At 49.8% G+C, this 13446-nt stretch overlaps 1 protein-coding gene across 1 annotated transcript; it reads left to right on the top strand.

Annotated features, from left to right (window-relative positions):
• Positions 1-1437: 1437 nt before the first annotated feature.
• Positions 1438-6979, top strand: RBM43 (RNA binding motif protein 43). The gene is made up of 4 exons (XM_064661681.1): positions 1438-2298; positions 4490-4688; positions 5151-5245; positions 5327-6979. Exons 1-4 carry the CDS (start codon positions 1855-1857, stop codon positions 6050-6052), a joined length of 1464 nt encoding a protein of 487 aa, XP_064517751.1. The 5' UTR covers positions 1438-1854; the 3' UTR covers positions 6053-6979.
• Positions 6980-13446: the final 6467 nt, after the last annotated feature.

Here is a 13446-nt window from a genome sequence, read left to right as displayed (position 1 = left end):
TTTCCTTCTCTGCTGTCATCCTTGGAAAATAAATCCTCCTCTGACTCTGCATTTCCTTATCTTTTGCTGAAATGCTTTGGCCACAACGACCTTAATTTCAAAGTAACTTGAGTCTAACACTGAAAATAACTTATTTTCAGGGTATTTGGCATGTGGGTGCAGGAAATGGACAATGCACCAAGCTCCCAAAAAATACCTCAGGGATTATTATTCCAGAGAAATTTAGCTGGCAAGAGACTGAGCTGAACAAGGGAAACTAAAAGCCTGCAAGCAGCAGTTTATTTTGAATTTACTATTGAGTGAGATACATGTGACTGTAGCACCTCTTGCTGTTTAGTGCATGCAAAGGCATGGATTGATTACCTGACCATTGGGAAGTAATAATAAGAATAATTAAAAAGAAGAGCAGTACTGAAGTATTTATGGAGATTATGTGCTTCTGCACACTTTAAAAACTTGGTAAAATCAGACACCCTGAAAAGAAAGGGGGAAAAACCTGAAGAAGGCAAAAAATGTCATGAATTTTAGCTGTGCCTCATTGTTAAATACTGAGGACTAAATCCTTAAAAAAGGAGAAAGTGTAAAATTCTCATAAGGTGTCCCAGTGTGCAGAGTAGTGAGAAGCTGCAGGTTTTAAGTACCTAAAGTCAAGATTACATTTTAAGTAACATTTTAAGGCAATGAGTGTAAGTGTCTTGCTGATGAATTCTCCCTGATGAATTACAGTTTATGATGATGATTACACTGTTAAAGTTTAAAGCAGTGGTGCCACACGAAGGCTGGTGACTGCTTTTAATGGTGAAAAATAAGAATACAGTGTCGGTGACACGTGTGCTTGATATATGTGTGCTTTGACATATGTCTGGCTGTGCCATGTGTGGGCTGTGCCATGTGTGTGCCATGCCGTGTGTGTGCTGACATGTGTGTGCTTTGACATGTGTGTGCTTTACCACGTGTGTGCTGTGCCATATGTGTGCTTTGAAATATGTGTGCTTTGCCGTGTGTGTGCTGCCACGTGTGTTCACAGAATCATAGAACCAGCTGGGTTGGAAGGGACCTCCGAGATCATCAAGTCCAACCCTTGATCCAACCCCGCTGTGGTTCCCAGCCCATGGCACTGATGCCACTCTTAAAAACTTCCAGGGACAGAGAATCCACCACTTCCCTGGGCAGCCCATTCCAATGGCTGAGCACCCTCTCTGCAAAGAAATTCTTTCTAATCTCCAACCTAAACCTCCCCTGGCACAGCCTAAGACCGAGCCCTCTTGTCTTGCTGATCATTGCCTGGGAGAAGAGACCAACCCCCCCCCGGCTCCCCCCTCCTGTCAGGGAGTTGCAGAGTGAGGAGGTCTCCCCTGAGCCTCCTCTTCTCCAGGCTGAACAGCCCCCCCAGCTCCCTCAGCCTCTCCTCACAGCACTTGTGCTCCAGTCCCTTCCCCAGCCTTGTTGCTCTCCTCTGGACCTGCTCCAGCCCCTCCATGTCCTTCCTGAGCTGAGGGCCCAGAGCTGGACACAGCACTCCAGGGGTGGCCTCACCAGCGCTGAGTCCAGGGCAGGAATCCCTTCCCTGGCCCTGTTGGCCACCCTGTTCCTGAGCCAGGCCAGGATCCATTGGCCCTCTTGTCCCCCTGGGCACACTCTGGCTCCTGTTCAGCTCCCTGTCCATCCCCACTCCCAGCTCCCTTCCTGCCTGGCTGCTCTCCAGCCCCTCTGGCCCAGCCTGCAGCTGCAGGGGGTTGTTGTGGCCAAAGGGCAGGACCCGGCCCTTGGCCTGCTTGAACCTCATTGCCACGCGTGTGCCTCACCACGTGTGTGCTGTGCCATGCGTGTGCTGGGCCATGTGTGTGCTGTGCCATGCGTGTGCTTTGCCGCGCATGTCCCTGCCCGTGTGTGTCCCTCTCCCTGTCCATGTCCCTCTCCACGCGTGTCCCAGCCCAGGCCGCTGTTGCCCAGGCCGCTGTTGGCGGGGATTCCCGCCGGGAGCAGCGGAACTCGGCGGGTTGTTTCTCCGCAGGGCGGGCGGCGGAGCCCCCCCGCTCCTCCTCCTTCCCTGCCGCTTTCGCTTTCGCTTCCCCCCCGGGCCGGGGAGGCCCGAGCCGAGCTCCCCGAGCTCTTGGGCCTCCTCCCGGCGGGACCCCCGTCCCGGCAGGACCCTCCTCCCGGCGGGACCCCCGTCCCGGCAGGAACCTCCTCCCGGCGGGACCCCCGTCCCGGCAGGACCCTCCTCCCGGCGGGACCCCCGTCCCGGCAGGAACCTCCTCCCGGCGGGACCCCCGTCCGGGCGGAGCGGCGGCCATGGCAAGTACCGAGGGACGGGGGGAGCGAGGCCGGCGAAGCGTGAGTGGAGAGCGGCCTCCTCCCGCCTGCAGGGATAAAAGGGAAGGAAAAGGGTGGGAAGGAAGGCAGTGGGAGGGGAGCGAGCGGATGGTGGCAGCGCACGGTGCCGGGTGGGTGTCCAGAGGTGCCGCAGCCCCGAGTTCCCCCCGCAGTGTTGATGTTTTCCTTTCCAGTAGCACTGAGAACTGTGAGGGCTGTGGGTGAGGCCTCATTCCTGAGCTCCCGCCGTGACCAAGGCTGGGCTGGACGGGGCTTGGAGCAACCCTGGCTGGGGAAGGTGTCCCTGGAGGGCTGGAGCCCCTCTGCCCTGGAAACGGGCTGGGAGAGCTGGGGGGGGTCACCTGGAGAAGAGAAGGCTCCAGGGAGAGCTGAGAGCCCCTTGCAGGGCCTAAAGGGGCTCCAGGAGAGCTGGAGAGGGACGGGGGACAAGGGATGGAGGGACAGGACACAGGGAATGGCTTCCCACTGCCAGAGGGCAGGGAGAGATGGGATATTGGGAAGGAATTCCTGGCTGTGAGGATGGAGAGAACCTGGCCCAGGTTGGGCAGAGAAGCTGTGGCTGCCCCTGGATCCCTGGAAGTGTCCAAGGCCAGGATGGACGGGGCTTGGAGCAACCTGGGCTACTGGAAGGTGGGACTGGTTGATCTTTAAGGATCCCACCCAAACCCGTCTGTGAGTCCATGATCCGTGGAGCAGCTTTGCCAGGAAACCGCAGGCAGGAGCCCGTTGTCAGCGGTTACTGACACAACAGAGCTCCTGCCCCTCTCCCTCCTGCCCATCCCCGCGGCCCCTCCCGGTGTTTCTGCCCGGGAACAGCTGCTCCACACGGACTGATCTCGGGAGCGATTCAGCACTAAATGCACGGTTCGTTCGTGGTGGTTTTGGTTTTTTTTTCCCTAACCCCAATAGCAGGCACGAGTGTTGCTCCCAAACACCAGCTGGCAAGGTGTGAGATGCTGTCTGGCAGCTGAGAGCTCGGGAAGCGTGAGAAAAATCCTGCATGGATCTTGGGAGCACCATGTTTATATTCCCCTCGTGTTGTCTCATTAGTGCAGGGACTTGCTTTCACACGAACATTACCACCAAAATAATTGCCTAATATAATTAAAGCTCCTGGCTCTTTAAGTTTGATGGGTGATAAAAGAAGGCCCGGTGTCTCTATGAATTAAAAGCTTGCATGGTTGCACAGCCTCGCTGGATCTGTCTCCTCGTGGTGGCCCCCAGGGATTTGGACACACATCCTGCTTTGTGGCCCTCATGTTTTATGCAGCCCAGGTCCAGAAAAAAAACTAAGAGAAGTGTAAAGAATTTACACAGAGTGACTGACCTCGAGCCCAGTCTCTCTGAAGTTACTGGCAGCTCAGACATACTAAATTTATTTCCTTTCTTCCAGAAAGCCAATGAACTGCTACTAAATTTAGTCAGTGTTCCAGTATTTACAGTGATTTTGCCCTGATATTCCCAGTGAAATATTGCTGTTTATGTCCATGTAGTAAGAAGGGAAAGAAAATATGCTTCTCTTAGCAAGACAAGGCTGCAGAGCCTATTTAGGATGGGTTTCATGTTTGCTGTGCTGGGGGTTTGCTCTGATGAGAATCATGTGTGCAGTTAGTTGTTTCATGCACTGCGAGTCTCGGATGACTGGGATTATGTTCTCCCAATTTAACAAGGTTATCCATTTAATAAATGGAGAGAGATGAGTCAGAGCACAACCCCAGAGCCATGTCTTGTGAATTTAACAAGTAAGGACAGTCGGAATCTGACCCTTCCGCTCTGGAAGGAATCCTGACTGAGCAGTCCATGCAATTACAGTTTTCATTCTCTTCACATTTTGAGTGTTAGGTTTGGAGGAAGCAACATTATCAGTGTGACACTGGACCTTCCACTTGAGAAACTTGAATTTAGTGCTAATTTTTACCGCTTTCAGAAGATCCTGAGAGGGTGTAAATTACATTTAAGGCCATTTTTTAGTGCACAGCGATGTGGGTGCCTGAGGGAGCCTGGCATGCACTGAGATCTGATTCAGCAGCTTTAATTAACTTGCTAAATGCAAAGGGAAGGGGAGTCACTCCAGGGATTGGGATGAATGTGGGTGATCCCTACGGCAGGTCACGGGTATTCCCTGCATTTACCATGTGCCACCTCTGCACAGGCAACAGGAAGAGCTGCCAAATCCACAAGGACAGTTGTCATTGCTGGTGTCCCAGATGGCCTTCTGCAGGATGATGTCATGGCTGACATCCTCACCATCCACTTCCAAAAGTCGAGGAATAACGGTGGAGACGTGGCAGAAGTGACTTATCCCACAGGGAATAGAGGAGTCGCCTACGTAACCTTTGAAGATCAAGAAGGTATTTAGATTAATCTATTAAAGTACAGCCATCCCCTGGAGAATCAGCCCTAAGCCAAATGATTTTAAACTGTGTATTAGTACTAGAATTTTATGGACTGGAGGATTAAAACCTCCCTTTGAGCCAGTCAAAGTTTAGGGATTTTATTTCTGCTCGCTGAAGTAACGACTCAGCCATCAGCAAAGAGTTCTGTTTGGTTTTTAGGAAGAAATTTGTACCATGCCTAGCATTTTATTCTTGTAGTCAGGCTTTTGAGAATAAATCTCTGCCAGCTGATGTTCTGAGGAGACAGGCTTCTGCCTCCCTGAGCAGTTTTGACTCATACATAAAATACTGGGTCAGAGGATGGAGCCGCCTGCGTGTGTGTTTGGGGAATGGTTGGGAAACACGTTGAGGGTTCCCTCAGACTAGGGGTGACACGTTATTCTGCTGCTCCACAAGTGATTCTGGCTTTCTCTTTAGTTGTGGAGAGTGTCCTGAAGAAGGGTGACCATCAACTGGAAGACAAGAGGCTGTCCCAGCCCTATCCCCTGAGAGTGACCCCTTACTGTGAAAAGGTGAGCTCCTGCATAATTCATCTGCTTCTGCTTCCACTGCTGTGTGACCCATTCCTTAACTTCTCCAATTCGAAATTCCAGGTCTTCAGCTCTGTCACATCTGTCCTCAACATGGCTGTTTTCAAAGACCAGTTTGTTTTAGAAGATCTGGTGGAAGAAATGAAAAAGCAGAGCAGGGATTTGCGCTTCGGGCCGTTGCAGTCCGACGGGCAGATTGCTGTCCAAGGCTCCTTTCCAGCCATCAAAGTGCTCAGAGACTTTCTCTTACTAAAAGCAAAATCCCTCTCAGAGAAGGACAACAGAGAGGAAAGTAAATCCCATCAGAGACTGAGGAGGAGGCTACAGGAAGACAGAAGGACCATGGAGAGGAGGAATTTTGTTCCTGATGGAGATGGGGGAAAACAAGTGGTTGTTCTTGACACAGATATATATCACTACATGAAGCACTTCTTTCCCTGGATATTCCAAGAAAATGATGTTGCAATTTCTGCTGTCACTGATGGTGATATAACTACAGTGTGTGTGGAGAATGCTGGAAGGGCTGATGCTGGACAGGTATCGAGTGTCAAAAAGAAAATTGAAGATCAGTCCATAAAACTCCACAGCATTTTACGGAAAATAAGGGTCTCCTTCAAGGAATGCCCCAGAGATGAAAAGCAGAGACACAAATGGCTGTGTGAAAGGCTAAAATCCTCTTACCCTCAGGTTTTGGTCATTCCTCATGATGCCCACGCTGAGGTGATAGGATTTTCTTCAGACATTTTTGAGTTGACCAAGGAAATGAGCAGTAAGAGTCTCACCAGGTAGAAGGTGAGTGTTCAGATCTTTGCTCTCTGTGCTCCTCACACAGATTGTGGCACTGCAGATCTCCCACTGTGTGGCTGAGAGGGGAACTCTGCACATGAGGGTGGACAGGCCTGTTCCCCCCAAAGACCAGATTAAGTTCAGGACAGGAAACCATTGCTCTCTGCCTCACTCATGAGCTCAGAGGCCGAAGAAGTCAAGCCTCTTCTACCCAGAAACAGCCTCATTTTCCTTGTGTTGGCTCAATGCACACTCATTCCATCTTGCTGGCAGGGAGCACGTGGTAAGAAAAGAGATTTTTTTTTCAAGAGGGTGACAAAGCAGGGCCAGCCAACCTGGTGGGAGGCACTGCAGTGAGGGTGTGTTCCTTTGTGCAGGCAGGTGACCACTGCAAAAAGCAGTGGGGGCCTTTTCCTGTCACCTGGATCTGCAGGAGAACCTTCTCGTCCCCGAGATGCACAAAGAGAGCTTTGACACCTGACAGAACTAAATGCATATTAAATTCACAGCCTTGTCATGTCCTGAGAAAGGCCTGAGAATATGGCATGGGGAGGTTTTCACAGTAGAAAATAGGCAGGTTTGTCTTCATGGGAGCAGTAATGTTTCTTTTCCAGCTGTAATGGCTTCTGCAGCATCTCTTGACAACATGTTATTTAGACATGAATGTCCAAAGGTTTGATGTGAAAATCCTGGGGCATTTGGACTTTTGAATCAGGTTCTGTTTAGGCAAATCTATTTCTATATCCTATTGCAAGGGTCCAATTTTTTGGGTCCAAAGGTTTTTTTTTTATATAACCAGTTTAGAAAATAGCTCTTATTTTGTGGTATCAGCGTGTCCAGACTGTTTTGTCAAATCACACAGAGCACTTTTGTCTGATGTGCAGAAAAGTTTTAGGGTTTTATGCCATTAAAGAAGTTACTTGCACAAAACACCCGTGTCCGTGTTCTTTTAACCAAATCCCAGATTTTTGGTTGGAAGCCCAAACCTGAAGCCCCAGAAATGCTTTAGGCATTTTCTTGTCATGACTGATTATCCGTTGCAGTTATGCCAACGGAAGATGAAGTTGTTAAACCAGTGTATTAAAAATTATGTCAAAGCAGGAAGATGATGAGCTTAAGTGCTTTGCTGAATGGGAAGTGGGGGGAGTAGCATTTAAAGATTTAATCCCTTCCAAGTTCCCCTGTGGACTGTGTAGGTTCTCCAGGGGGGTTGGAGCTGGGGTGGAAGGTGGATGCTTGGTCAGGCTCTGGATGATCCATGGGGGGTTTTGGGTCCTCCCCACAAGAGCTCAAGCAAAGATGGGCTGCTTTTCAACCTTGTCAAAGAGAAAATCCTCAATGAAGGATAATCCTTTAATGAAATTAGTGCTCTTTTCCAGTGTCCAGATTGTCTTTTCCGAAGAGCCTCTTTTTTTTTATCTGATTCAGAGCTTTGGTATTTCCTATTTGCCTCAGTAAACGCTGGGGGCTCGACTGCTAAACCAGTGGCACTGGTGTTGCTTTGAATCCAGACTGGTTGCTGCTGGCTGAGAGTGGTTTTTTGAGCCAAGGCTGACTTCAGAACAGTTTGCAGGAGCGGTACAAGCGTCCTTGAGGTCTCACCGCCCGGCGAGTCATTCTAACCCAACGATTTTCAGTCAAAAAACCTTGAAAACATCGCAGCTGAATAAAACGTTCTTGCTGGCTCGTGGTTCAGCTGGAACAGCTCCTCCTCGGCCCCCTCGTCCTTGGCCGGGAGTGCTGGGCCCCTCCAGCATTATCCCATTGTTCCCAGCGCTCTCCCATCTGCTCCCGTTCCGAGGGGGGTCAGGCCTTCAGACAAAAGGGTTGTTTGGTTTGTGGAGCGCTGAGTAAATAGGCATCCAGGAGCGGTAAATAGGAGCTATTGTTGTGCTCCAGGGCTGCTTTTCCACGTCGGATTTGCCTTGGAAACGCCCCACCTTTGGCACCTGGGCCGGGTGCTGGGGGCTGTGCCAGGGCAGGGCGGTACTAGAGGTGGTACAGAGGTCCTGGCACCTACATCTGTGCCTGACTGAGCTGCCCCAAGGCTCGACTCCGCACAGGGACGGGATTTCTGCATCAGCACAGCCCAGCTTTTGCTGGAAAAATACATAAACAACACCTCGGCAGAATAAACATCACGAGCAAAGCGTTTGTTCCTTCCTTCGCGGTGCAGACACCACGGAAAACAATGGGTGCTCAGCAAAAAAATAGTGCAATTTGGTCATTACCGCGAGTACTTCAACAAATACAGCAGAACAAATCAGAGGTAGGGCTGGTCAGACGCTTGCCAGCTCTCAGTTATTTTTATGGCAAGCAAAAGCACTGCTGTCTCTATTAAACTCCACTTGACAAAGGCATTGAGTGTTTGTTTCTGTTGGATAACATCCGGGAAAACATTATCAGATGTTGTTCCTAGATCTCTGCTGACTGTGGCTCAGTGTTCTCAGGTCTGCACTTTCATTTGAATAAAGTATTTGTTTGTGGCTCCTCAACAAAACATTTGTCCTTAGTGCTGTGCCCACACTTTGCTGCCCTTTGCCAAGAGGGCATTACATTATTATTATATTATATTGTCTATATTATATTATTATATTATATATAATTCATGTTGTAAAAATACAAAGCTTAATTTTGATTTAAGGCACTGAAAAAGCCTAAAAAATAATAAAAAGGCCACGAATGCCAGCAGTTCCCTGTCAGTGGGGTAAACACCTTAGAAACCTGAGGATTTGAGAGACAACCCTTAGCAGGAAAATATTAGACATTTTAGACAATATTAAATAATCTGGAGGCAGAAGCAATGTCCGTGTTGACCGGAGGGGATGGGGGAGGTGGATGGAGCAGGAATGATTGACTGGAATTGTTTACCATCCCCGACACAAAGGGCTGCTCTGGGCAGGGGAGGGAGGACAAAGCCTCTTCACTCCCCATTGTACCTGTGCATCTCATCACAGGGGGATGGAAAAGACGGATTCCATTCCTGCTGGAAGGAGGTTTTCCCATTAGGGAAAAAAAAAAAGCCCTTCCTGCAGGTCCCTTGGCACCAACCCTGCCCCTGCCACCCTTGAGCTGCATTTGTTACAGGAGCACGTACTACAAAAGATCTGTCACATCTCCTGGAAGATTCTAATCCCAGAGGGACATTTGCTGGTGGAAGAAGCACTTGCTGCTTTTGGGAGCCACGTGTCTTATTTTAACACACACACACACACAGACCCCCAACAATGTGCAAGAAAAATGAATAGGATTAGTAATAAATAACTTATTTTTTAAAACAATTGTCACACGTCTTCATCCAGCCACACTGGAGACTCAGAAGCGTCAAAGCCATTGGAAAATGGAAAATAATTCTCAGCTGGGGGTGAGCTCAGGGTGGTGGGTGAGTCAGTACCTGCAGCCCACGGGGGTCGGATGGGGACAGGATCCCACCAGGAGAGGAGATGGATTTCACAGGCTCTCTCTTGGCTCCAGTTGGGCTCTCAGGAGGCTCCACAAACACACACACACACGTTCCTGTTTTGCTGCACATCTTGTGCAAGGGAAAAGCAGCTGTAGAGCAGGGCCAGGGAAGGCTGGGAAATGCCTTCTCCATTGCACAACCTTCGTGGTGGCTCCTTCCCTCACATGGAGCGTGGCTGGAGTTTACAGGATACATGGATTCCATCCAATTTAATTCCAAATAATTCTGCCCTTGTCCTTGGGGCTTCTGCCCTTCAATCTGCTGCAGTTACTGGTGGAAGGACCTTTTCCATCCCTCTTTTTTAAATCAAGAGAAATCACATGTAGATACTTTGCCATGTTCACCTACAATTAGAGGATGGGAGTCTTCCCTGATTTCTGCAGCAGCTGCCTGAAGATAACCAGACAACTTGGCTGAGAGAATAAAAAATAATTCATCATTAATTTTAATTGTGCTTTAAAACAAACCAGAAAACTCGAGGAAAATGCACCACTCAGAACTGACAGCACCTGGTCTGGTTGTAGTTACTTTTTCCTTGGATTTGTAGAACATCTGCTGGAAAACAAGTCCCTTTTTCTGCTTTGCCTAACACAGCTTTCCTTTGTCTCCTGACACCCATTAATGACCTTTAAAGAAACATCCTAAAAGTAATTCGTTTAAGGAGAAACACCACCTCTAATTCCAGCAGCTGCTGGTGCTGGGGTGTTGCATTAAAACCAGTTTTAAGGTGGATTTCCCCTGTCATTACTGCTCCCACCTTTGTCAGAGGAGCAGTGTGGATCAGCACCTGCTACACAGAGCACCAAAGGAAAAAAAACAAACCTGGGTAAAATAGTGGAGAAACAAAGTTCTGTTGTATTTGTACAGGTGAATAGTTTGATATTCCTTAAATTCCTGCCACGATGGAGAAAGGACACGGGACTGAGGGGGTCACAAATGGCAGTGCTGTTGTTTGGATTGGATCGCACAGAAAAAGGTGGATTTTCTCCAAAGCAGAAGCTCTGGCTGATGGTCACAACTCTGCATATGGAGCTGCACATCCAATTCCCTCCCCGTGCCCCGGGAATGTTTCCCGGCAAGCCCAAGGGCACCAGATTATGGAGTTGGTCCAGGTCGGGTCAGGTCCTGACTAACAGCTGCTGAAGGATCCAGTTCTCGGGCTGGACACGAGGGGATGGGTTTGTCCCATCAGACTTTTCCTGCCATAAGCACGGGGAGCACAAGGGGGAGCCAGATCCTTTGGAGCCGAAATCCCAAGTTTTCCCGCTGATGTCCTGCCCTGCAGCGCCCTGCGGAAGGAGGAGATGCCACGAGCAGCTCCTGCGCTGTCCCTTTGCTGCTGGAAGCGGAGCTCAGGTCGCATTTTCCCAGAAAAGATGCTGGGAGCGGGTCCTTCCAGTCTTTCCTCGCTCACGACGCTCTTCCATCACCTTCTTTCAGGGCTGGATAAAAACGGGAGGGGAAAGCGAGCCCGTACTGATTTCCCGCTGAAATCACGGGTGTCCCAGGTGTCCCAAAGCCCAGGGTCATCCCAGCACTGCTGTAATCAATCCCTTGGCAAACATCATTATTCCAGCCCGCAGAGACCCAGACAAGGTGAGCTCAAGGTGGCACCACCCGGGACAGGTGATCTTGGTGCCCAGGTGGGCTGGGGGGTGTGACCACCCTGTGACCCCTGTGCTCAGACAGGAGGGAGTTTCCAGCAGGAAGGTGGTTGGAAGGAGATGATCTTTAAGGTCCCTTCCAACCCAAACCAATCTGTGATGTTCCCCCCAGCTCCCACCCCTCGGAGGGGAGAATCCCGGCTCACCTGGGCTCCCGATCTCCAGATCTCACCAAGCACAAGGATTTCGAAAGACAGACCCCACCAGCTCCCAGCCCCCGCTGCACTGAGGAATTTAACCCTTCCTGCACATCGGGATGACCCATCCCTTCTCCCCTTGCTGTGCCTGGGACTGGAGTCGGTGGGCACTGCTGGAGCCATCGAACCACAGGTTTGATTTCCAGTTAACACACCCCGAATAAAAAAAAAAAAAAAATTAAACCTTCACTTCCATTTTTCCATGGATTCCGACAATTTTTTCCCAGTATTCTAATAAAAACAACTTCTCTCCTTGTTGCAAATAGACGATTTCTGCCTGCAAACGGAGACTTATTTTGCATAAAATCATTTTCACCATCATCTGAGGGCTTCCATTTGTTAACAAATATCCCTTGTGCAGACACAGCCCTCAACAACTGGGAAGTTTTGATGCACACAGTAAACGCCACCGAGAGCTCTTTACCCCCCTCTGTGTTCTCTGAACGTTGCCCCATGAGTTAAGGGCTTTGGCATTTCTCTCAGGCATATTTTATATTTTCCAAACTTCCCGAATAACGCGCCGAGAGACTCGAGCATCTGCACTGCCAAAGCAAATGAGAGAAGAAACCATTTTGCCGGCTCATTAATGCCTGGCACTGACAGGCCTGGAGGGGCTGCGGTCGCATTTCCATAGGGCACAGACAGCCCTCGAGGGGAGAGCGTTTTATTTACATAGAGATAAGTTCCTTCAGGGGTGGGGGCTCATTTGGATGCAAAAGGGGCAGGAACCGGGAGCACAGCCTCACAATAGATATTACAATAGATACGGTTTAACCTGTGCTTCCAAAAACACGCTTAAAAACACAGCCCTAAGTGCTGGTTTGGGCAGCAGCTGGAGTGTTTTCCCCACACGAGGAGCTGTTCGAGCTCAGCTCCATCAGCGCCCCGAGAGCAACCGAGGCTGAATCAGCTGCGAGGGAAAGAAACAGAGAACACAAAGATGGAAAGATTAAGAAAACCCACAAAATACCAACGTTTAAAAGCTCCCTAAGCCAAACCAGAATCACTGCGTTTATCTGGTTGTTGGCTCGATGCCGTCCGAGGAGCTGCTCCCCAACCCACCCACCTCCATCCTCTCCCCCACCAACGAGCTCCGGTCCTCAGCACCCCGATCACTCTCGCAGCCTCCCCCGGAGCTGCTGCTGAATTGGATCCAGCTGCTTGGCTCTCTTCCCACCCCCCTCTGCATTCCTACGAAGCGCACGCACCGCCCCGAGCGGGGATGCTGCAGGAACGGCTCCAGCTTTCACACCCCCTCCCTCCCCGGGCTGGAGCTGTTCGGGCACCAGACGTTCACAGTGGTGAACTCGGTGTGCGATGTCATCGGCCTCAGAAGGTATTTAAAGTCTCGCTGATTTGGGGCTTGTTAAACTCTTAGCTTTTTTTTTTTTGCCTTTTTTTTTTTTTTTTTGGTGTTAAGTTCTCAGTTTTTTTAATGTGAGTAACCTTGAAGAGCTTCCAGACTTGCAGAGCTGCCACGGGAATCACATATTGAATACCTAATCAAACGAGGGATCCTCGGGAATTAGATTTGTTTCAGAATCAGGAAAAAGTTTGGGTTGGGAGGGAGCTTAAAGCTCATCTCATGGGAGGGACACCTTCCACTAATCCCAGGTTGCTCCCAGCCCCATCCAACCTTGTCTTATCCTACCAGAATTTCTCACCTTCTCCAATAGTAAATTATTTGCCTGAGGATAACCAGCCTCCTCTGAAGGATAATTTATCCCACTTGGGAACAGGTGATGTGTTGTTTTTTCCCTCTACTTCCCTGCCTGCTTTATTGGGAATGCAGAGGAAGGCACCAAGGGGCTGGTGATGCTTCTCCTGCAAGAGCCCTTGTTTGTGATGTTCAACCAGTGTCACTGAGTGAAGACAGTGCATAAAACCATCCTTGTGCTCCCACTTCCCACACACTGGGTTTGCTGGGATCATGGGCTGGATAACACCTGTGCTTACCTGGATCCCCCAAGTCTCCCTGTGCTTGGACATGAAGCAAAACCCTGACATGTCCAACACATCCCTTTCATCTCTTGGGCAGGTATCTCACATATGTAAGGTGTGACTGAGTTTCCT

The sequence above is a fragment of the Pseudopipra pipra genome, chromosome 7, assembly GCF_036250125.1.
Source record: "Pseudopipra pipra isolate bDixPip1 chromosome 7, bDixPip1.hap1, whole genome shotgun sequence".
In the NCBI taxonomy this organism is placed as follows: domain Eukaryota; kingdom Metazoa; phylum Chordata; class Aves; order Passeriformes; family Pipridae; genus Pseudopipra; species Pseudopipra pipra.
The sequence above is the reverse complement of the archived record's forward strand: the minus strand, read 5'-3'. Positions and strand labels throughout refer to the sequence as shown.